The sequence below is a fragment of the Notolepis coatsorum genome, assembly GCF_963971535.1.
Source record: "Notolepis coatsorum genome assembly, chromosome: 4".
In the NCBI taxonomy this organism is placed as follows: domain Eukaryota; kingdom Metazoa; phylum Chordata; class Actinopteri; order Aulopiformes; family Paralepididae; genus Notolepis; species Notolepis coatsorum.
The window spans coordinates 207,704,894-207,730,622 of record NC_140168.1 but is presented as its reverse complement, the minus strand read 5'-3'; the positions used below and the strand labels follow the sequence as shown (position 1 = coordinate 207,730,622).

General features: G+C 47.2%; 1 protein-coding gene across 1 annotated transcript in view; it reads left to right on the top strand.

The window, feature by feature from the left end:
* LOC311226799 (ADAMTS-like protein 1) overlaps window positions 1–23,661 on the top strand; it is a gene marked incomplete at both ends in the record, with an annotated part of 194,940 nt that extends 171,279 nt beyond the window's left edge. The window contains 3 exons of the mRNA XM_084312203.1: window positions 4,476–4,585; window positions 12,285–12,505; window positions 23,549–23,661. Of these exons, the coding sequence (XP_084168329.1) occupies window positions 4,476–4,585; window positions 12,285–12,505; window positions 23,549–23,661 (444 nt within the window). The remainder of the gene's footprint in view (window positions 1–4,475; window positions 4,586–12,284; window positions 12,506–23,548) is intronic.
* Window positions 23,662–25,729: the final 2,068 nt, after the last annotated feature.

The following is a 25,729-nucleotide window of genomic DNA, read 5'->3' as shown; positions in this document are numbered from 1 at the left end:
TTACGTTGCTAGGAGTCGGGACTTGGATTCCCAGACTGGGCCGAACTGAAGCCGGTTATTGGAGATGTAACAAGACTGTTCTCTTGATTCTCCTAACAGCTGTTCTCTTCAATGGTGTCTCTGGTCTCTGTGTTGAACCAGAGTCGGTGTTGCCCTTAAAGGGGAACACCACCCAAATCCAGAATTCCAGTATGTTATTTCCACGGCCTAGGAATGTTCAATCTATATTCGTGAACATGAGCTACTCTCTCTCCCAAAACCAGACGCCAGAGAAGTAAGAGTCAAACTTAGCATAACCCTTTCACTACCACATTACAGAAGGTCACTACCACACTACAGACGGTTTCTGTAGTGTGGTAGTGAAAGGTTAACCTTCTGTAGTGTGGTAGTGAAAGGGTTAACCATTTGTCGTGTGGCAGTGAAAGGGAACCTTCTGTTGTGTGGTTTGATTGATTGATTGATTGATTGAAGACTTTATTAACAGATTGCAGAATGGGTACAATACAGTACGGCTCAATACACACAATTGTGAAGGGGATGCAGACCAGAGAAAGACTTTCGTCTTGTTTACATCAGGGTCCCCCATTTTCAATTCATCGTAACATTTATGACATACACAACATACAGATATAGTACAATCATAAACCAGAAGTCTAGAACCGAGTACATTTGATTTTCTGTCAGTTGTTGAAATTACCAAACACCGCAATATCACTCAGGAAATCAACTGTAGTCCTAGTTGTTGGCAATTTGGATGGACGTTTACACGGTTGTCTCTACGCCTCAGTCACTGTTCTGTGGTGAGCGTGCTAACCGGAGTCTCATCCGCAGTCTTCTCCATGCTCCTTCCTCGCAGCAGCCGCACTCGTAAAGCACACTGAAGTTTAGCCCCTTTCGTGACTGTGATGCACGCCAACAAGGTTTTGCAGAGTGAATACACAGTCACTTGCTCCTCAATGGGAAACCAACCTAGATTTACCATGAAGGACTGGTTCTAACCGAACCGTTCGTTATACAAGTATCACAGATACATTTCAAAGGTACTCACAGTTGCACGAGGGTTTCGAACAGAGAAATGCTAGGGTTTGAAAGCTCGGCGTTGCTAATAAACATTTTAAATAATTTTTATAAACTGGTCAACACTGCTCAAAACTGCGTTATTTCCGTATTTGGCTGCCTGGGCCCTCATTCATCAACGTGTTCTACGCACAGATTTGTGCTTACCCTGTGCGTACGATCATTTCTAAGCAAAGAGTGGGATTCATCAATTTCAACTTGAACTTGACTCCGTGCTTACGTCTACGCACAGGTCAGACCATGCGTACCTGGCGCCCAGTGGTAGAATATATTATTACAACAAGGAAATGAGCTTCTGTGCATAATAACACTGGCATGTTCTGTACGAACCGTAGTTCATTATAGTTCATTGTAAAATAGCAACAGTAGTGTAATTATGGTCAAAACCCTATAAATAGCATTTGGAATAATAGATCTTTCTCTCAGAATGAATGCAGCATGGTTTATATAGCGTTATCGGAATATACGGGGTGTAGGCTACTGACTGATTGATTGATTGATTGAAAAGTTTATTAACAGATTGCAGAATGGGTACAGTACAGTACAGCTCAGTACATACAATTGTTAATTGGGGATGCAGACCAGAGAAAGACTTTCGTCTTGTTTACATCAGGGTCCCCCATTTTCAATTCATCATAAATCATAAAGCTCAACTCGTTATTATTTTGTGCAGACCGCAGAAACACAGGAACGTTTTGATTATATTTAAAAGGCTTTACGTTAAACGAAACAAGTGGAATTCCGAAGCTGTAAGCAGAATACAAGTCATATGAATATAGTGTTCTTCCCCCTTTTTACTGTATAAGAAAGAATAGAAAACGCATTGCAATGACACCAGATAGTGGACAGACTATGTATATGATGGGATTCAAGTTCGCGTTTTTGTTGATCATAGGCATGCTGTCAGAGTATGATATCTTAATCAAACATTCTAGAACATTTGTCGTCACAGATCATGTCCTAATAGAACATAGGCTATGGCATGGATCGTGATATACTGTTATTATTACTGCGTACCGGTACCACCCATTGTGACAACAGCCTTGTGAGTCCCGCACACAAACATGATGGAATTCAAGTTCATGTATTGAAAGGCAGGCTACATCATACATGCAGTGAGATTCATTGTTCTTCTATATGCTCTCGTATTATTGTTTATATAGGCTACCCAATACTGACATCAAAATAGAGTGTAGTATGCCTCTAGAAATCATATGCAGCAGGTAGAAAATTGACGGGAGATCCATCGCGATTTGGAATAAAATTGAGGAGAACTTTAATCCCTGGGTATTAATCAAACAACACGGGAAAAGGCAGTCATATTCCAGCGCGGTATTTATTAGTGTTTGCGCTGCCCAGGCAGCAATGGTTAATAGATATCATATCCGACATCACCGTAAGTGTACACGTCTGTCAGCCTGTCTCATGACACGCTTCCCTCGGCTTAGTCCATTTTTCCACATTTCATGGGTGTATTCCATTACCGTATATGGTTAATCGGGGCGTTTCTGGTATGCAAATACGTGAAAGTGTGCACGAGCCTCGGCGCAGAGCCAAGGTTGGATTCATCATGACAGGTGTGCGTAGAGCCTGCGTACGCACGTGTGATGAATCCCGACTTCCCTGTGCGTACACTGGTTCTACATTCCGTGCTTACGTGTGGAAATAGAACATGTTCTACGCACACATTGATGAATGAGGGCCCTGGTGCGCCTGAACTGTGATCAAGGCACCCAATGCTGGAAATAAAGCTGTGTTGACCAGTTTATAAAAATTCTTTAAAATGTTTATTAGCAACGCCGAGCTTTCAAACCCTAGCATTTCTCTGTTCGAAACCCTTGTGCAACTGTGAGTACCTTTGAAATGTATCTGTGATACTTGTATAACGAACGGTTCGGTTAGAACCAGTTCTTCATGGTAAATCTAGGTTGGTTTCCCATTGAGGAGCAAGTGACTGTGTATTCACTCTGCCAAACCTTGTTGGCGTGCATCACAGTCACAAAAGGGGCTAAACTACAGTTGTACAATTCACTCTGCAATCAAAAAGATGCCAACAGTAAATTAATCAAATGTAAAATTGTTGGAATCTTTTTGAATGTCAAGTGAACTGTACAACCCAAGGTGCCCCCCGGGGAGTGCCGCTGCTGCAACGAAGGAGCGCGAGAAAGACTGCCGACGACATTCGGCTTAGCTGCTCTCCACACAAGACCGATGGTGGCGTCGTAGAGAGACAACAGTAAGCGTCCAAACAAATTGTAAATGTGCCTGAATTTCCCCAAGGGGATCAATAAAGGAATATCTTATCTTATCTTATCTTATCTTAAATGGTAGTGAAAGGGTTAACCATTTGTCGTGTGGACGTGAAAGGGGTAACCCCTTGTCGCGTGGCAGTGAAAGGGTTAACCTGCTGTATTGTCGCAGTGAAAGGTTTAACCCTTTGTCGTGTGGCAGTGAAAGGGTTATCCTTCTGTATTGTCGCAGTGAAAGGGTTAACCCTTTGTTGTGTGGCAGTGAAGGGGTTAATATGAGGTTCATGAGGTTTATATGCTAGAAGGCCTGAACCAGAACTGAAACCTAATTTGGTGTAAGATCTCACTCGAACATGTTATGACCTCATGGAGTCAGATCCCCATTCATTGTCTATGGAGCAGCCTCAGATCTGACATTGCAGTTACATCAGCGACTCAAGGGTTCTATCTCTGATTTTTAGCTTTAGGAGAGAGTTGTGTTTATTGTGTGAATACTTAAATTGGGTGGCATTCCCCTAAGTACTGTATTCAGTATTATATACAGTATCATGTATATATCCCTTACCTACACTTACAGCTAGTCGACTTACTACCATAGTGACTTTATACCTGTATCACTGTACATATTAATACTACAACTCTGTACAGACATCTGATTTGCACTATTACTCAGTAGTACTCATTTATATATTTTATACCCAGTTTAATCACCTGTACATTGTATATTACTATTGCACTTTACTGTTACATTTGCACTCTGGTTGGATGCCAAACTTATTTCCGTTGTACTGTAGTTATACTGTACTTGTGCTGTATGATGACAATACAATCTAATCTAATCTAATATATTACTGAAGTGCTCCAGTACATTTGATTGCTGATGAGAATGCATGGCGGCACAAATAAATGCCTCTAGGTGTTATTTCACAACCCTGGTGGTAACCAATGGTTATCCTCATTCTGGTTGATTTGTGGGAGTTCCTCAACTGGCCACTAAGGGGCGGCAAATGTCCTTTTATCTTTTTACTTAGTTCCACATGACAACACCACTGGTTCTGCATCTCTGCAGGTGGTTTACTATGATTCAGACGAGATGACAAGTTGAACCTGATCGCTTTGTTCCTAATCATGATGACATGTCTCTTCCAGTGCCACGGTCACTGTGTGGGTCCCAGTCTGGCCACGCAGCACCGACACGTCTTCTGCCAGGACGCCAACGGCACCAGAGTCCCTCACCGGATGTGTGGTGTCCTGCAGAGGCAAGTAGAACATACGTCATCTGACGAACCAACACTTAGTACAGAACCAGATGGGACATTACAGTAACCCTGAATAAAAACCAAGAGCGGTATGTGTGTTTTAAGAGTCCGGGGGTAGGAAGTTAGGAACGCCCTACACGGACGGGGTCACGACATGATTTTGGGAGGTCACAAAAATAATATACATGTGTACTTTATCATATTTATTAACTTTGGGGGCATCCTTGTAGCTCACCATGCTAGGGTCTGCATGCTGCACCAGGTGGTCGCAACGTCCTGGGCTTGACATCGGCCTTAGACACTTGTTGCATGTCATCCCCTTTTTCTTGACCCCGACTTCTGTCACTCACTGTCCTGTCTCATGAAGCAGAAATGCCTTAAAAATATCACGAAAAAAAAAAGGTTATGAGAATAAACAAAAAAATGCATACAGCTAATGATACAGTATGACCAACTTGTTAATTCATAGAGCATACAGCTAATGATACAGTATGACCAACTTGTTAATTCATAGAGCATACAGCTAATGATACAGTATGACCAACTTGTTAATTCATAGAGCATACAGCTAATGGATACAATAATAACCCTTTCACTGCCGCACTACAGAAGGTTCTATCTCATTCTGGCCTCCGCTCAGCGTCAGTCTGCACTGACTTCACTTCGTGCACGTGCACTGAATAAAAAATTCCACAATGTACCTTTACATACCAACATTCGTCTGGCCACACCCCTATCCGCTTACCTTCATAAGCAGGTGTGTGGTCACCTACTCGCCTCCTTCTTCACTTTCACCACAAGGAAGTGCCTTCGGTAGATACCCACACTTGACGAGGTTGTTTAGTTGAAGAAAGTTGGAAAACAAAAGAACGGGAAGATACGTTGACATCATATCTTTATTTTCTCTCTCACTATTTTCGAGAAAATACGGCGATATTGTCTTCGTCACTGGAGTGTCTGGAAGATGATGATCATTCTGACCTCCACCGGCTTTTTCGTATTAGGGGCTCGCGCCGCTGATATACTCCCCAACTGCAGTCCTCCTTGCTGCGGCTGGATGGGTATTGCCCTCCGGTCATACAGCTGGACTGTGGGAGGCACCGGCTGTTGTGAGAAGCCTGTTTGCTTCCGGGTGGGGTGAGTACTGTTTTGCTTGCGAGCACTGGTTGTCTGTTTATGCTATGGGGGTTAGCTGACAATTTTACGAACGCCGACCCCGGACTGGGGTCCTCTGCTCGGCTTCTTAAGCGGCGGACGGAGGATCTTGGTCTGACGCCCATGATGGTCAACCTAGTGGGCTGCGACCGGGACCTGGTGAACCCAGGATTCTCTGGACAAGCGGATGCTTCTCTGTCCTGTGCAGGCCCCATCGTTCACATAAATGTGGAAGTACACCCTAACGAGGAAATGTGGACATAGGATCTTCTTTATCGGGAGTTCCATGCTCAAGTCGGCTGCAGCCCGGATGGGAATTGTGCTGGCTCCGCTGTATGTCTGGTAAATCACTGTTGAAAACTGTGTTTGACATTTCTTTTTCTCTTCCCTCTTAGGATGTAGTGTGGCTTATTATGTCGTTGTGTACAGTTCAGGTGATAGCTGCTTAGCTAGCGTGCTAGTTTGTGGCCTACTGTGTTAGCCAGTCAGCTGTTAGCTGCGGCGCTAGCTCATTGTGTTTACTTAGGCTAGCAAACGTTAGCTTGTTGCTATCAGTCGGACGGCTGTTAGCTTAATGCTACACTGTTGAAACGTTACTGTGACTATAACATGCCTTAAACACTCTGACTACGATGTCATCTTTGACAGAGGATGTTAGTCGACCCTACACCCGGGTGCCAGTGCCAACGAGGACTTCGTCAACATGGAGAACGGCGGCTGGGTGGCGTAGCGGACATACCCTCGTCAACAGCGCAGGAGATGCTGGGTTCGACTCAGTGTCCCGTTAACCAGTGTGGCAGTTCTCTCGGCCGGCGCTCAGGGTGAAGGTAGGAGTCCTGACTGGACTTTAAACACTTCTTCTTTTCTTCCCTTCTAAATGTTTTGTAATAACGATGTTTCCAAAACATGTGTTGCTGCAATACATTGAGGATACGACGCGTGTTGTGTGTGAATTGTCTTGTCACTGGTATAGCTTTTCTCTCTGTAGTAAATCGGCGTTGTTTTTTACATGTGTAAAAATGAACTGGTTTGGTTGTGATGAGAACATGTGTGACATGTGATTGAGGAATGAATCTTTTTTCTCAGCCTGTGATGACAATGAACAGCATGTTCACACATTAACAGATGTGCCTGTTCGCCTTGGTCGTATCAAGGGTAAGATAGGAGGGGTGACCCCCCGGTTTCCCTGGGGCTCCCCCCCCCCCTCCTCTCAGACATGTTTGGTTACAATATATTGTGTCACTCTGTTTGTGGGGATACGATGTAACCCTCAGCTTAATTGCTGGACTTGTGCTTTCCGCTTGAGAAACAATTTTTTCCTAAAGAAAAGGTTGTTTGGTCACTTATCATGTGTGCTTAGCAAGGTCTGTGGCCAATACATAATCGAGGACTTCTGTCTTCTCTCGTTATGAAAAACGGCGTTCCTCTGTAGTAAGAGTGTACTTTTGCCATTTTTTGTTGTGATGAAGGGTTGTGTGTGTCTTGTGATCTACAACTGGGTTAGGTTTGGCCCACAGAAGCACATGTGTAAGTCTGGACCGGGGCTCTTAAAGGAGCCCTCTCTGTTCAGTGTTTTTCCTTAGTAAAACTCAGGTAGCAGGTTAGCGCATGAGCTATGTGAGGCTGTTAGATGCTTCATGTAGCATGCTATGACTGTGTCATGCTCTACTTGTCATTATATCGTATCATGGGTGAGGGGTCGTAAAGGGGTGAACTGGTAATCCTTTCCTCCCCTTTTCTGATTGGTCAGGGGTTAAAACCACCTGTCCTTCAAGGTTCCTGTCACTTTGCTGTTCGGCACGTTACAGGGTAAGGGGGGGGGGGTGAGTTTCCTGGCCCCACGCCCTTGAAGATTGGGCGTGTGCACCGTGGAAATTCCCCCGCCATAGAGTACGTCACTGAGCGCGTCTCTATTGGTAAGACTTCTGTGGGTTGTTCAGATCCATGTTATGGATCTGTTTCAGGGAGTTGTCAGAGCTCCTCCTCACGAAGCTCCTCCTCAGGGAGAAGTGCCTTCTGTGAGTTCGGACTCTCCTTCCCAGTGAGGGAGCCTCCTCAGAGTTCAGAGCCTCCTCCTCAGATTGTCAAGGTGAGTAGAACTTCAAAAAAGGAGTTCTGGGCCCTATTCCTTGTACCTGGCTAACTGAGTTAGCCAGATAATTTTTAGCATAGCTTGACTTAAGCCAGACATTTCCGTTCCCCGACGTCGGATTTTCTAAATGGTAACAGATCAGAAAGTTTGAACCTGGTCCGGAGCAGGGTTAAGTTCAGTTAGTTGGATGAACCATGGCCACACCCTCGCAAAGAAATGCCAGCTCGCTTCCTGAAATAATTACCACAGTGTAGATCTGCATTATACCATTCTAAATTATGTTTTTGTGCTTCGTTTTCCTAGAGGGGGCTTTTGAAATGTAAAATAATAGACCTAAATGCTGATAATAAATCATATTCAGCCTATAGATTTACTTTGTCCTATATGGCGCTCGCGCGTTGCGGCACACATGTTATTTTAATAACGGAGCATTGCAAATGTGAATCCCGCTGGGATATTTTTAATGAATGAAACCTTTCGGGCGTTTGGCTCTGATTAGTTTCATATTCTCTGCTGTGGATGTATTTGCGCCCGGATTGTGTTTCATTCAAGCATAAATTGAAGTGTCTATGCGTGGATTGTGGATTATGATTGAATTACGAGGAATCTGAATCTGTGGATTGTTGAATTGTATCACTGTCACTCGCACGTTATTGTGATATTGTAACTGGGATTAAAATGTCTGATGAGATACGCTGTTTGACGGATTTGAGAAATTGAATGAGCCGTTGACATTAATGCATTTGAGAAAATGCATTTATCTGTTCAAGCACTGTTATCTGATGATGAACATGTGTCACTGGTATAAACCAAAGGTTAATCAATTCAATGCATTGTTTGCATCTACTTATTCTGAAAGAGTTTAACTAATTATTTTCGCTAGCAATAGATCTCATTCGATTATTCATTGGCCTACTGCCATCAGGCACATTTAAAGAAATATAATCTGATTGATTGGGGTAATGAGGGACTTAACATTAGCCTATAGATTATTAACTTGTCGGCCAGGCTATTGAGCCGTACTGTATTATACCCATTCTGCAATCTGTTAATAAAGTTTTAAATCAATCAATCAATCAATGCCGTTAGAAAATCAGGATTTCTGCGATCGACACCTGCTGTCTTTTCAGCTGAGGCGGCCGCGTGCACTGATCCTGAGCATCTGGTTCGAATGAACGAGACTGAATCCACCTTCGAGGAACAAGGAAAGCATGGATTCAAACATCAGGTTAATTGAATCTGGATAATGGGACTTTTGATCGACTTAGTTGAACCAGGTACGGGGAATAGGGCCCTGCTCTATTGTGTGTGTATTCGATTCAATTCGATTATTGAGTGTGTATTGGTTCAGTGCCTCCTCCTCGGAGAGCTCTAACCCAAGTGTTACATAGCTCAATGTTGCAATATATTCTTTTCATCTATACAGCTCGCGTGGGAAGTCTCTCTGGGGATTTCCGTCTCCTCCCTGTGGCGAGGGTGGCGGGATGTAAAAATGTAAAAAAAAATACCCTCAGCTGCGTCACGTGGGATTCATGTCAGTCTGTGTTTCTTTCTTTTTTAAATAAAAAGAGGAAAGAACATGAAGCACGACGGCTCCGTGTCGTTCTCCCAGGCGACTTGGAGGAACAATGTCTGGTGTCTTGCTAGACTATCCATTGATGTGTTTGGGTCTCGACGCGTACATAGTGCTGGCTCGGGGTGTTTCTGTTAAGAATCACGCAGCGGGCTAAGTACGCCTTGGTTGCTCGTTATTAAAACAGCGTTTTTATAGGGCAACTGGGATGGAGTTTTGTCTCTTCCGAGCGCCAGTTTACTAGGTTGTCTCGATGAATTCTCGTTCATATCTGGGGGATGTTAACGGAATAGATAAGAACATAGGTAGAGGGGTCTCACGCCCTTGGGGTGGGCCACTGAGCGCGGTACAAATGGGACCGTCTGGGTGGCGCCCTCTTTTCATGTTTTAGATCGACACGCATACCTACCCCCTCTCCTGGAGTGGGCATGTCGGCGTGGTTAGGGCATGGGACTGGTTCTGGTCGCGCTGGTCCAGGTCAGTTAACCCGTTGTCCGCCGGGGACGCAGATCTGCTGTTCTGGTACCCTGAGGGACTTGTGCTTTTTTTGGGGGGAAAAATGCCGGGTCGGCCCGGGTGTCACAGGGTTAGGCGTTATGGAGACCCTTTGTTGGGTACACGTTGTACCTGGCACTATTATAAGGGGCTGGTTCTCCTTTCTTTCGCTCCTCTCTCACGCATGGCGAAGAGGGGGCTGTTGCGGTGGTCTTCTGGACCTCCTCTGGTAACCCTGTGTGCTTCCCGAGCTGCCGGGCCCGGTCCGAAGTAATTCGTTGAAACCGTAGGCCTGGGATAACCCTTTTTTCTTGAGGGGTTATAGGAACAACCACCGTATGTGGTGCCAAGAGGGTGGTTGATTCCCTGGTGTGTTGGAGCAGAGTCAACTCCCGGGTTACCCGGTTGAGTGTGCCCCTGCACGTTCATGACGTCTGCCAATCGTGTCAGCCTTCTCTGCCTCGACCCCTCTGGGTGGGGTTTTTTGATGGAGGCTTTGTCGTGGTACGCAACAATGCCAGCATACGCCCCTTCCGCCGGGGGGCTGTTTTCAGTTGACCCCTTTGGCGCCTGTCTCGTCCGCAGTGCTCCAGGCTCGGGTCTACAGCCTGCTGCCTGGTTTCCCCGGTGCGCTGCCTGCTTCCGTTGGTTAACCTTTTGAATGCTTTACGGCCATGCTGAATGCCTGTGTTGCAGGGTCAGTGTGCCAGGCGGTGTACTAATGGGGGGAAAGGGCCCGCTCTTGGAGGGGCCCTGTCCGAATACGCTGGCGATGTGGGGGGCGGTGTCACTCAGTGACCGCCTGGTGGGGTCTTGATGCCTGGCATCATTGACCTCTCCGGGCCCCCTTTTTCCAGGGGATCCAGTCCCTTCAGTGGGTCTGGGTCTTCCTTCGCGCTCCGCTGCTACGGCCTTGTCGCGGGGTTGAGTTTGCTCTTGACCCCGTGATTTTTGGGGCAGTAACGAGGGTTGTTACTTCCGTTCGTTCCCTGGTGGCATGCGAGTTGTGCGTGTGCGTAGTCGTGGGGTCAAGCCACGGTCTGCTCACCCTGTGCGTTGAGTTGCTCGAGTTCCTCTTCGCACGGTCGGATCCGTCTCCCTCCCGTCCTCCAATAGGGAGGGTATCCCACCATTAGGGAGGGTCGGGGGGCTCGGTCCTCCACGGTCTGATGGTTGTGGGGGGCCTCAGCGGGGTACATTTGTCGAGCTTCTGGCTTCCGCTCAGCTCCTCTTGTGCAGACTGACGCTGAGCGGAGGCCAGAATGAAATAGAACGTAAGGTTATGTATATAACCAAGTTCTATGAATTCTGGTGACGCTCAGCGTCAGGACGCCGCTGCGGCCCTTGATCTCGCCTTGTGGTGAAAGTTTGGGAAGGAGGCGAGTAGGTGACCACACACCTGCTTATGAAGGTAAGCGGATAGGGGTGTGGCCAGACGAATGTTGGTATGTAAAGGTACATTGTGGAATTTTTTATTCAGTGCACGTGCACGAAGTGAAGTCAGTGCAGACTGACGCTGAGCGTCACCAGAATTCATAGAACTTGGTTATATACATAACCTTACGTTAACCCTTTACTATCACACTACCGACGGGTACCGGTCCGTCGGTAGTGTGATAGTAAAGGGTTAACCTTCTGTAGTGTGGCAGTGAAAGGGTTAACCTTCTGTTGTGTGGCAGTGAAAGGGTTAACCTTCTGTCGTGTGGCAGTGAAAGGGTTAACCTGCTGTCATGTGTCAGTGAAAGGGTTAACAACGTGTTAATTCATAGAGCATACAGCTAATGGATACATTATTAACAACGTGTTAATTCATAGAGCATACAGCTAATGATACAGTATTAACAACGTGTTAATTCATAGAGCATACAGCTAATGATACAGTATTAACAACGTGTTAATTCATACAGCATACAGCTAATGATACAGTATTAACAACGTGTTAATTCATAGAGCATACAGCTAATGGATACAGTATTAACAACTTGTTAATTCATAGAGCATAGAATCTGTAGCGCAGGTCAATAGACCTATCTCAAACCCTGCCCCTTTTCTTGATCCTCCAATCACAACTGTCGCTTACCTCGGTAAGCGACAGTTGTGATTGGAGGATCAAGAAAAGAGGGCAGGGTTTGAGATGAATGCTTGTTGTCTATTTTATTATTATTGTCTATTTTATACTTTTTATGTCTGCACTTTATACATTGCTTTTATTTTGCTAATTGTATGATATGTTTATTTTGTGTCTACATTACTGCTTTGAAGCACTTTGGGCTGTAATTCTTGTATGAAAAGGTGCTATAAATACATTATTATTATTATTATTATTATTAGCAGAAATCTGAATACCAGATATGTTCTGTGAGAGAATATAATGTGTGTTACAGACCCAGCGGCCATAAGAACTGCTCCACAGAGGTGTGTGCGCTGCAGTGGCGCCTGGGCCCGTGGACCCAGTGCACTGCCACCTGCGGGCGCCACGGCTTCCAGTCCCGCCAGGTGACCTGCGCCCACCGCCGGACAGGCAAGCCGGCCCGCGAACACCACTGCACCTGGAGGCCCCGCCCCCCCAGCTGGCAGCGATGCAACATCCTGTCGTGTGGAAGAGGTGAGTCGAGCGTCGGCGAGAGTAGAATTTAGGATCAAGTCCAGGATAGAAAGCCAGGCTGTACTGCCCTGCAGAAGCTAACCACAGTAACTGTACTGCCCTGCAGGAGCTAACTGCAGTAACTACACTTCCCTGCAGAAGCTAACTGCAGTAACTACACTGCCCTGCAGGAGCTAACTGCAGTAACTACACTGCCCTGCAGGAGCTAACTGCAGTAACTACACTGCCCTGCAGGAGCTAACCGCAGTAACTATACTGCCCTGCAGAAGCTAACCACAGTAACTATACTGCCCTGCAGGAGCTAACTGCAGTAACTACACTGCCCTGCAGGAGCTAACTGCAGTAACTATACTGCCCTGCAGGAGCTAACTGCAGTAACTATACTGCCCTGCAGAAGCTAACTGCAGTAACTACACTGCCCTGCAGAAGCTAACCGCAGTAACTACACTGCCCTGCAGGAGCTAACCACAGTAACTATACTGCCATGCAGGAGCTAACCGCAGTAACTATACTGCCCTGGAGAAGCTAACCGCAGTAACTACACTGCCCTGCAGGAGCTAACCGCAGTAACTATACTGCCCTGCAGGAGCTAACCACAGTACCTATACTGCCCTGCAGAATCTAACCACAGTAACTATACTGTCCTGCAGAAGCTAACCACAGAAACTACACTGCCCTGCAGGAGCTAACTGCAGTAACTGCACTGCCCTGCAGGAGCTAACCGCAGTAACTACACTGCCCTGCAGAAGCTAACCACAGTAACTACACTGCCCTGCAGGAGCTAACTGCAGTAACTATACTGCCCTGCAGGAGCTAACCACAGTAACTATACTGCCCTGCAGAATCTAACCACAGTAACTATACTGCCCTGCAGAAGCTAACCACAGTAACTATACTGCCCTGCAGAAGCTAACTGCAGTAACTACACTGCTCTGCAGGAGCTAACCGCAGTAACTACACTGCCCTGCAGAAGCTAACCGCAGTAACTATACTGCCCTGGAGAAGCTAACCGCAGTAACTACACTGCCCTGCAGGAGCTAACCGCAGTAACTATACTGCCCTGGAGAAGCTAACCGCAGTAACTACACTGCCCTGCAGGAGCTAACTGCAGTAACTACACTGCCCTGCAGAAGCTAACTGCAGTAACTATACTGCCCTGCAGAATTAACTGCAGTAACTATACTGCCCTGCAGGAGCTAACCGCAGTAACTACACTGCCCTGCAGAAGCTAACCGCAGTAACTATACTGCCCTGCAGAAGCTAACTGCAGTAACTACACTGCCCTGCAGGAGCTAACCGCAGTAACTACACTGCCCTGCAGGAGCTAACCGCAGTAACTACACTGCCCTGCAGGAGCTAACTGCAGTAACTACACTGCCCTGCAGGAGCTAACCGCAGTAACTATACTGCCCTGCAGGAGCTAACTGCAGTAACTATACTGCCCTGCAGAAGCTAACCGCAGTAACTACACTGCCCTGCCGGAGCTAACTGCAGTAACTGTACTGTCCTGCAGAAGCTAACCGCAGTAACTGTACTGCCCTGCAGGAGCTAACTGCAGTAACTACACTTCCCTGCAGAAGCTAACTGCAGTAACTACACTGCCCTGCAGGAGCTAACTGCAGTAACTACACTGCTCTGCAGAAGCTAACTGCAGTAACTACACTGCCCTGCAGGAGCTAACTGCAGTAACTACACTGCCCTGCAGGAGCTAACTGCAGTAACTATACTGCCCTGCAGGAGCAAACCACAGTAACTATACTGCCCTGCAGAATCTAACCACAGTAACTATACTGCCCTGCGGAAGCTAACTGCAGTAACTACACTGCCCTGCAGGAGCTAACTGCAGTAACTACACTGCCCTGCAGGAGCTAACTGCAGTAACTACACTGCCCTGCAGGAGCTAACTGCAGTAACTATACTGCCCTGGAGAAGCTAACCGCAGTAACTACACTGCCCTGCAGGAGCTAACCGCAGTAACTATACTGCCCTGCAGGAGCTAACTGCAGTAACTATACTGCCCTGCAGAAGCTAACTGCAGTAACTATACTGCCCTGCAGAAGCTAACCACAGTAACTATACTGCCCTGCAGAAGCTACAGTAACCACAGAAACTACACTGCCCTGCAGAAGCTAACTGCAGTAACTACACTGCCCTGCAGGAGCTAACCGCAGTAACTACACTGCCCTGCAGGAGCTAACCGCAGTAACTATACTGCCCTGCAGGAGCTAACTGCAGTAACTGTACTGTCCTGCAGAAGCTAACCGCAGTAACTACACTGCCCTGCAGGAGCTAACTGCAGTAACTATATTGCCCTGGAGAAACTAACCACAGTAACTACACTGCCCAGCAGGAGCTAACTGCAGTAACTATACTGTCCTGCAGAAGCTAACCGCAGTAACTACACTGCCCTGCAGAAGCTAACTGCAGTAACTACACTGCCCTGCAGAAGCTAACTGCAGTAACTATACTGCCCTGCAGGAGCTAACTGCAGTAAATATACTGCCCTGCAGAAGCTAACCGCAGTAACTACACTGCCCTGCAGAAGCTAACTGCAGTAACTACACTGCCCTGCAGAAGCTAACCGCAGTAACTACACTGCCCTGCAGGAGCTAACCGCAGTAACTATACTGCCCTGCAGGAGCTAACTGCAGTAACTATACTGCCCTGCAGGAGCTAACCGCAGTAACTATACTGCCCTGCAGGAGCTAACTGCAGTAACTATACTGCCCTGCAGAAGCTAACCGCAGTAACTATACTGCCCTGCAGGAGCTAACTGCAGTAACTACACTGCCCTGCAGAAGCTAACCACAGTAACTATACTGCCCTGCAGAAGCTAACCGCAGTAACTATACTGCCCTGCAGAAGCTAACCGCAGTAACTATACTGCCCTGCAGGAGCTAACTGCAGTAACTATACTGCCCTGCAGAAGCTAACCGCAGTAACTATACTGCCCTGCAGAAGCTAACCACAGTAACTACACTGCCCTGCAGAAGCTAACTGCAGTAACTACACTGCCCTGCAGAAGCTAACTGCAGTAACTATACTGCCCTGCAGAATTAACTGCAGTAACTATACTGCCCTGCAGGAGCTAACCGCAGTAACTACACTGCCCTGCAGAAGCTAACCGCAGTAACTATACTGCCCTGCAGAAGCTAACTGCAGTAACTACACTGCCCTGCAGGAGCTAACTGCAGTAACTGTACTGCCCTGGAGAAGCTAACCGCAGTAACTATACTGCCCTGCAGAAGCTAACCACAGTAACTATACTGCCCTGCAGAAGCTAACTGCAGTAACTACACTGCCCTGCAGGAGCTAACTGCAGTAACTGTACTGTCCTGCAGAAGCTAACCGCAGTAACTGTACTGCCCTGCAGGAGCTAACTGCAGTAACTACACTGCCCTGCCGGAGCTAACTGCAGTAACTGTACTGTCCTGCAGAAGCTAATCGCAGTAACTGTACTGCCCTGCAGGAGCTAACTGCAGTAACTACACTTCCCTGCAGAAGCTAACTGCAGTAACTACACTGCCCTGCAGGAGCTAACTGCAGTAACTATACTGCCCTGCAGGAGCTAACTGCAGTAACTACACTGCTCTGCAGGAGCTAACTGCAGTAACTATACTGCCCTGCAGGAGCTAACCGCAGTAACTATACTGCCCTGCAGAAGCTAACCACAGTAACTATACTGCCCTGCAGAAGCTAACTGCAGTAACTACACTGCCCTGCAGGAGCTAACTGCAGTAACTACACTGCCCTGCAGAAGCTAACCACAGTAACTACACTGCCCTGCAGGAGCTAACTGCAGTAACTACACTGCCCTGCAGAAGCTAACCACAGTAACTACACTGCCCTGCAGAAGCTAACCACAGTAACTATACTGCCCTGGAGAAGCTAACCGCAGTAACTACACTGCCCTGCCGGAGCTAACTGCAGTAACTGTACTGTCCTGCAGAAGCTAACCGCAGTAACTGTACTGCCCTGCAGGAGCTAACTGCAGTAACTACACTGCCCTGCCGGAGCTAACTGCAGTAACTGTACTGTCCTGCAGAAGCTAATCGCAGTAACTGTACTGCCCTGCAGGAGCTAACTGCAGTAACTACACTTCCCTGCAGAAGCTAACTGCAGTAACTACACTGCCCTGCAGGAGCTAACTGCAGTAACTATACTGCCCTGCAGGAGCTAACTGCAGTAACTACACTGCTCTGCAGGAGCTAACTGCAGTAACTATACTGCCCTGCAGGAGCTAACCGCAGTAACTATACTGCCCTGCAGAAGCTAACCGCAGTAACTACACTGCCCTGCAGGAGCTAACTGCAGTAACTACACTGCCCTGCAGAAGCTAACCACAGTAACTACACTGCCCTGCAGGAGCTAACCGCAGTAACTATACTGCCCTGGAGAAGCTAACCGCAGTAACTACACTGCCCTGCCGGAGCTAACTGCAGTAACTGTACTGTCCTGCAGAAGCTAACCGCAGTAACTGTACTGCCCTGCAGGAGCTAACTGCAGTAACTACACTTCCCTGCAGAAGCTAACTGCAGTAACTACACTGCCCTGCAGGAGCTAACTGCAGTAACTACACTGCCCTGCAGGAGCTAACTGCAGTAACTACACTGCTCTGCAGGAGCTAACTGCAGTAACTATACTGCCCTGCAGGAGCTAACCGCAGTAACTATACTGCCCTGCAGAAGCTAACTGCAGTAACTACACTGCCCTGCAGAAGCTAACTGCAGTAACTATACTGCCCTGCAGAAGCTAACTGCAGTAACTATACTGCCCTGCAGGAGCTAACTGCAGTAACTACACTGCCCTGCAGAAGCTAACCGCAGTAACTATACTGCCCTGCAGGAGCTAACTGCAGTAACTACACTGCCCTGCAGAAGCTAACCGCAGTAACTATACTGCCCTGCAGGAGCTAACTGCAGTAACTACACTGCTCTGCAGGAGCTAACTGCAGTAACTATACTGCCCTGCCGGAGCTAACTGCAGTAACTATACTGCCCTGCAGGAGCTAACTGCAGTAACTATACTGCCCTGCAGACGCTAACCGCAGTAACTACACTGCCCTGCAGAAGCTAACCACAGTAACTATACTGCCCTGCAGAAGCTAACTGCAGTAACTACACTGCCCTGCAGAAGCTAACCGCAGTAACTATACTGCCCTGCAGGAGCTAACCGCAGTAACTATACTGCCCTGGAGAAGCTAACCGCAGTAACTACACTGCCCTGCAGGAGCTAATCACAGTAACTATACTGCCCTGCAGAAGCTAACTGCAGTAACTATACTGCCCTGGAGAAGCTAACCACAGTAACTACACTGCCCTGCAGGAGCTAATCACAGTAACTACACTGCCCTGCAGAAGCTAACCGCAGTAACTATACTGCCCTGCAGAATCTAACCACAGTAACTATACTGCCCTGCAGAAGCTAACCACAGAAACTACACTGCCCTGCAGAAGCTAACTGCAGTAACTACACTGCCCTGCAGGAGCTAACCGCAGTAACTACACTGCCCTGCAGGAGCTAACCGCAGTAACTATACTGCCCTGGAGAAGCTAACCGCAGTAACTATACTGCCCTGCAGGAGCTAACCGCAGTAACTATACTGCCCTGCAGGAGCTAACTGCAGTAACTATACTGCCCTGCAGGAGCTAACTGCAGTAACTATACTGCCCTGCAGAAGCTAACCGCAGTAACTACACTGCCCTGCAGAAGCTAACTGCAGTAACTATACTGCCCTGCAGAAGCTAACCGCAGTAACTACACTGCCCTGCAGAAGCTAACCACAGTAACTATACTGCCCTGCAGAAGCTAACTGCAGTAACTATACTGCCCTGCAGGAGCTAACTGCAGTAACTATACTGCCCTGCAGAAGCTAACCGCAGTAACTACACTGCCCTGCAGAAGCTAACCACAGTAACTATACTGCCCTGCAGAAGCTAACTGCAGTAACTATACTGCCCTGCAGGAGCTAACCGCAGTAACTATACTGCCATGCAGAATTAACCACAGTAACTACACTGCCCTGCAGAAGCTAACCGCAGTAACTACACTGCCCTGCAGGACCTAACCACAGCAACTACACTGCCCGGCAGAATTAACCGCAGTAACTATACTGCCCTGCAGAAGCTAACTGCAGTAACTATACTGCCCTGCAGAAGCTAACCGCAGTAACTACACTGCCCTGCAGAAGCTAACCGCAGTAACAACACTGCCCTGCAAAAGCTAACCGCAGTAACTACACTGCCCTGCAGAAGCTAACCGCAGTAACTATACTGCCCTGCAGGAGCTAACTGCAGTAACTATACTGCCCTGCAGAAGCTAACCGCAGTAACTATACTGTCCTGCAGAAGCTAACCGCAGTAACTATACTGTCCTGCAGAAGCTAACCGCAGTAACTATACTGCCCTTGAGAAGCTAACCGCAGTAACTATACTGCCCTGGAGAAGCTAACCGCAGTAACTATACTGCCCTGCAGGAGCTAACTGCAGTAACTATACTGCCCTGCAGAAGCTAACTGCAGTAACTACACTGCCCTGCAGGAGCTAACCACAGTAACTATACTGCCCTGCAGAAGCTAACCGCAGTAACTACACTGCCCTGCAGGAGCTAACCGCAGTATAGTTACTGCGGTTAGCTTCTGCAGGGCAGTATAGTCACTGCCTTCTGTGTATGTGTGCACTGTCATCATATAGATATAATTGCGTCCATCATGAATGTTCTTCCGTGAGGACACTACTCTACGCAACATCATCCATAGAGATTAAACAGGATTTATGGTGTAATCTCTATGCCATTATCCCTGTGTTCTCTCAGTGAAGCTCAAGTACCTACTAAGGTACCGTGAATATGACCAGCTGCAGAACTCAAGAACTATTAGGAATGTCTGACCACTAAGTGTGTCTGACTCTTAACACATCCTGCGCCAAAAACGAGTTTACTCATTATTGCCCGCCAATCTAATAATGTCAATGAGTTTACTCGTTTTTATGATCGTTATTTACTTTATTCGCTATTGGCATTCATAATTCATCCAGGAAGGCTCCGGGAGCCAGCTGGACTCTGTATGATATTGCAATGCCTCAATACCGCCGCCTGGTGGATTTCAGGCGAGTTGCACTCCACTCTAAACCGGATGTGGCGCTCTGTGCATCTGGGAAAAAGCTCCGGCAGAGCTATCTTGTTACGTGGATCCAGACAAACACCTTGAGTGCATTGGATCGCTTTCGAGACGCAAGAATCAATATGCTTTCAGCGTTTATTGCGTTGTACAAACGGAAAATGGTTCTAGCAGATCGAAATCAAATAATTGGAATTTTTTTTCTTCAGACTCATCGGCCACAGGTAAGAGGAATCAACGTTAATTCCAGCTCGATTGTGCATTTATTTCATTGCAATCCATCCGATCAACGTATGATGTCGTACTAAAGAAAGCCGTTACTGACAATCAAGGAATCATAAAGACCCCCCCCCCTTTCCTGATGGAGCATAATGTATAGCGATCATATGCATTTGAATTTTTTAATATAGCATGTATAGGAACGAAACGCCAATCGATTATGTATAATATGCGTCGGGCCTATAACTTGCATTCTAGGAATTACTGCTATAGAGTCTAAAAACATACTTATATTCACGACGGTACTAACGCGACAATGTATGAATGGAAAAATATAACGTTCCCACATCCGGAACGATAGATACCCGATGTTGAATGGGCCATAGTAATGTCGATATAGCTATAATATTTAAAAAGTTATAGCCCTGCAAAGAAGGTGAGCGACTCCATAGGGTTACAGCACTGGCAGAGAGTGGTATAAGATGGGCAAACTGCATGGCAGACAATGTGTTAACCACTAAGTGTGTCTGACTCTTAACCACTAAGTGTGTCTGACTCTTAACCACTAAGTGTGTCTGACTCTTAACCACTAAGTGTGTCTGACTCTCAACCCTTAACCACTAAGTGTGTCTGACTCTTAACCACTAAGTGTGTCTGACTCTTAACCACTAAGTGTGTCTGACCCTTAACCACTAAGTGTGTCTGACTCTTAACCACTAAGTGTGTCTGACCCTTAACCACTAAGTGTGTCTGACTCTTAACCACTAAGTGTGTCTGACTCTCAACCACTAAGTGTGTCTGACTCTTAACCACTAAGTGTGTCTGACTCTTAACCACTAAGTGTGTCTGACTCTTAACCACTAAGTGTGTCTGACTCTTAACCACTAAGTGTGTCTGACTCTTAACCACTAAGTGTGTCTGACTCTTAACCACTAAGTGTGTGTCTGACTCTTAACCACTAAGTGTGTCTGACTCTTAACCACTAAGTGTGTCTGACTCTTAACCACTAAGTGTGTCTGACCCTTAACCACTAAGTGTGTCTGACTCTTAACCACTAAGTGTGTCTGACCCTTAACCACTAAGTGTGTCTGACTCTTAACCACTAAGTGTGTCTGACCCTTAACCACTAAGTGTGTCTGACTCTTAACCACTAAGTGTGTCTGACTCTTAACCACTAAGTGTGTCTGACTCTCAACCACTAAGTGTGTCTGACTCTTAACCACTAAGTGTGTCTGACTCTCAACTACTAAGTGTGTCTGACTCTTAACCACTAATTGTGTCTGACTCTTAACCACTAAGTGTGTCTGACTCTTAACCACTAAGTGTGTCTGACTCTTAACCACTAAGTGTGTCTGACTCTCAACTACTAAGTGTGTCTGACTCTTAACCACTAAGTGTGTCTGACTCTTAACCACTAAGTGTGTCTGACTCTTAACCACTAATTGTGTCTGACTCTTAACTACTAAGTGTGTCTGACTCTTAACCACTAATTGTGTCTGACTCTTAACCACTAAGTGTGTCTGACTCTTAACCACTAAGTGTGTCTGACTCTTAACCACTAAGTGTGTCTGACTCTCAACTACTAAGTGTGTCTGACTCTTAACCACTAAGTGTGTCTGACTCTTAACCACTAAGTGTGTCTGACCCTTAACCACTAAGTGTGTCTGACTCTTAACCACTAAGTGTGTCTGACTCTTAACCACTAAGTGTGTCTGACTCTTAACCACTAAGTGTGGCTGACCCTTAACCACTAAGTGTGTCTGACTCTTAACCACTAAGTGTGTGTCTGACCCTTAACCACTAAGTGTGTCTGACTCTTAACCACTAAGTGTGTCTGACTCTTAACCACTAAGTGTGTCTGACTCTCAACTACTAAGTGTGTCTGACTCTTAACCACTAATTGTGTCTGACTCTTAACCACTAAGTGTGTCTGACTCTTAACCACTAAGTGTGTCTGACTCTTAACTACTAAGTGTGTCTGACTCTTAACCACTAATTGTGTCTGACTCTTAACCACTAAGTGTGTGTCTGACCCTTAACCACTAAGTGTGTCTGACTCTTAACCACTAAGTGTGTGTCTGACCCTTAACCACTAAGTGTGTCTGACTCTTAACCACTAAGTGTGTCTGACTCTTAACCACTAAGTGTGTCTGACTCTTAACCACTAAGTGTGTCTGACTCTTAACCACTAAGTGTGTCTGACTCTTAACCACTAAGTGTGTCTGACTCTTAACCACTAAGTGTGTCTGACTCTTAACCACTAAGTGTGTCTGACTCTTAACCACTAAGTGTGTCTGACTCTCAACCACTAAGTGTGTCTGACTCTTAACCACTAAGTGTGTCTGACTCTTAACCACTAAGTGTGTCTGACTCTTAACCACTAAGTGTGTCTGACTCTTAACCACTAAGTGTGTCTGACTCTTAACCACTAAGTGTGTCTGACTCTCAACCACTAAGTGTGTCTGACTCTCAACCCTTAACCACTAAGTGTGGACTCTTAACCACTAAGTGTGTCTGACTCTCAACCACTAAGTGTGTCTGACTCTCAACCCTTAACCACTAAGTGTGTCTGACTCTTAACCACTAAGTGTGTCTGACTCTCAACCACTAAGTGTGTCTGACTCTTAACCACTAAGTGTGTCTGACTCTTAACCACTAAGTGTGTCTGACTCTTAACCATTAAGCGTGTCTGACTCTCAACCACTAAGTGTGTCTGACTCTTAACCATTAAGCGTGTCTGACTCTCAACCACTAAGTGTGTCTGACTCTTAACCATTAAGCGTGTCTGACTCTTAACCACTAAGTGTGTCTGACTCTTAACCACTAAGTGTGTCTGACTCTTAACCACTAAGTGTGTCTGACTCTTAACCACTAAGTGTGTCTGACTCTCAACCACTAAGTGTGTCTGACTCTTAACCATTAAGTGTGTCTGACTCTCAACCACTAAGTGTCTGACTCTTAACCACTAAGTGTGTCTGACTCTCAACCACTAAGTGTGTCTGACTCTTAACCACTAAGTGTGTCTGACCCTTAACCACTAAGTGTGTCTGACTCTTAACCATTAAGTGTCTGACTCTTAACCACTAAGTGTGTCTGACTCTTAACCACTAAGTGTGTCTGACTCTGTCTGTCAAATACACAACAATATATTGCAGGTAGGGATGTTCGATATTGTTTTTTTTACCTATACCGATATTGTCCAACTCAACTATTTCCGATACCGATATCAACCGATATCAACCGATACCGATATATGCAGGCCCCCCCCCCCCCCCCCAAAAACGGAATAATTTCAGGTAATTAACATTACATATCTCTTGTCGTGGAATTAACACAACATCATGCATACTTTTGACAATAAATAAAATCAGAATTAGTTCTTACTTGCTTGCCTGGGTAAATAAAGGTTAAATAAATGTAAAAAAAAATATATATATAGAAATTCTTAATTTTTTATTTTTTGAAAACCGATACCGATAATTTCCGATATCACATTTGAATGCCGATATTGGCCGATAATATCGGACATCCCTAATTGCAGGTAATAAAACGTTTGTGTTTCGAGCTCAGACTCAACAGTGCACAATGAAGAAACATCAATGAATACAAGAATGGTACAATATAAGTAGTAGTGGTAGTAAGATCAAATAAATTATAAAGATAAAAGTAAATGTTACTATTCTTGCGTCTCTCTCTGTCTCCCCCAGCAGGCGAGTGCAGAGACAGCACCAGGTACTGCGAGAAGGTCCGCCAGCTGGAGCTCTGCCCGCTGCCCCAGTTCAAGAACCGCTGCTGTCAGTCCTGCGGGGGGGACACCTGAGACCGGGGGGGTGGGGGGGGGGGGGTGGGGGGGTGGACGCCGCCGCCACGCTCCTGGGGGGGGGTCGGGCCGGGGGTGGGGGACCGCTAACAAGAGGACAGGTCTGGACTGGTCCATAGACTCGCAGAGCAGTGACCTCAGATCCCGCCCCCCTCACGCCACCTCGAATGCCTTTAACCTGGAGGAGCAGTCGTGGGTGTGGGGGGGGGGTACGAGAGCGTGGAGGACCCGGGGAGCTCTCTCGTGGTTGTGAGTCACTTCCTGCCCAGAGGGGGGGCCGTGGAGGTGGGACAACACATGTATGCTTTTGTGAGAGAAAAGGGGGCGTCACTGTTAAACCTAATGAAGGCTCCAGTTTTCTTTTTTACCCCCCATTATTATTATTGTTGTTTGTTTTTTTGCTGAAGTTCATATCAACAGCTTTTCCATAATTGCAAAAATAAATAAGTGATTAGGCTTGAATTCCGTTGTGAGCGACAGAGCGGTCGGTTGTTGTAGTAGTGGCAGCCGGTCCGCGTGGACCACTGATGAGGTGGCGTAGTAGTGGCAGCCGGTCCGCGTGGACCACTGATGAGGTGGCGTAGTAGTGGCAGCCGGTCCGCGTGGACCACTGATGAGGTGGCGTAGTAGTGGCAGCCGGTCCGCGTGGACCACTGATGAGGTGGCGTAGTAGTGGCAGCCGGTCCGCGTGGACCACTGATGAGGTGGCGTAGTAGTGGCAGCCGGTCCGCGTGGACCACTGATGAGGTGGCGTTGTAGTGGCAGCCGGTCCGCGTGGACCACTGATGAGGTGGCGTAGTAGTGGCAGCCGGTCCGCGTGGACCACTGATGAGGTGGCGTAGTAGTGGCAGCCGGTCCGCGTGGACCACTGATGAGGTGGCGTTGGTTACGTAGTAGTGGCAGCCGGTCCGCGTGGACCACTGATGAGGTGGCGTAGTAGTGGCAGCCGGTCCGCGTGGACCACTGATGAGGTGGCGTAGTAGTGGCAGCCGGTCCGCGTGGACCACTGATGAGGTGGCGTTGGTTACGTAGTAGTGGCAGCCGGTCCGCGTGGACCACTGATGAGGTGGCGTAGTAGTGGCAGCCGGTCCGCGTGGACCACTGATGAGGTGGCGTAGTAGTGGCAGCCGGTCCGCGTGGACCACTGATGAGGTGGCGTTGTAGTGGCAGCCGGTCCGCGTGGACCACTGATGAGGTGGCGTAGTAGTGGCAGCCGGTCCGCGTGGACCACTGATGAGGTGGCGTAGTAGTGGCAGCCGGTCCGCGTGGACCACTGATGAGGTGGCGTTGGTTACGTAGTAGTGGCAGCCGGTCCGCGTGGACCACTGATGAGGTGGCGTAGTAGTGGCAGCCGGTCCGCGTGGACCACTGATGAGGTGGCGTAGTAGTGGCAGCCGGTCCGCGTGGACCACTGATGAGGTGGCGTTGGTTACGTAGTAGTGGCAGCCGGTCCGCGTGGACCACTGATGAGGTGGCGTAGTGGTGGCAGCCGGTCCGCGTGGACCACTGATGAGGTGGCGTAGTAGTGGCAGCCGGTCCGCGTGGACCACTGATGAGGTGGCGTTGGTTATAGCCACGCGTTCGTACCGATGACGACGCAGTGTTTGTTTATAGCTGCTGGACACCCCCCGATAGGTGGGCTTTCATAGCAGCGGGTCCCCCATGGAATATATTCTCATATACGGTAAAATACCAAAGGTTCTCCCACCGTCGAGTGAACTTTGACCCATGTGATGTGGGTCAAATCTGTACACGTTGAAGCGATGGTATATCTTGTGCAGTGAATGGCTCATGTGCCAAAATGCTGTGTTCAAAGATGCAGGTAAATCCGGTGTGTCCACTACTTACTAACGGGAATTATGTGCTATTTTACGTAGATATTTAGTCCGTTTTCAGTTTCAGTTTAAGTTTATTTAAAAAGGACAGTACACATTAATCAACATTTCTGTAAATATGTCAGCTGGCTAATCCTTTTGGCAAGATGTTATAAGACCACACACCTGTTGGTTGAATCTCGCTTCGGGATCCCATCTTTCTTTGAGTTTAAACATTTTTGTTGAAAAACTTC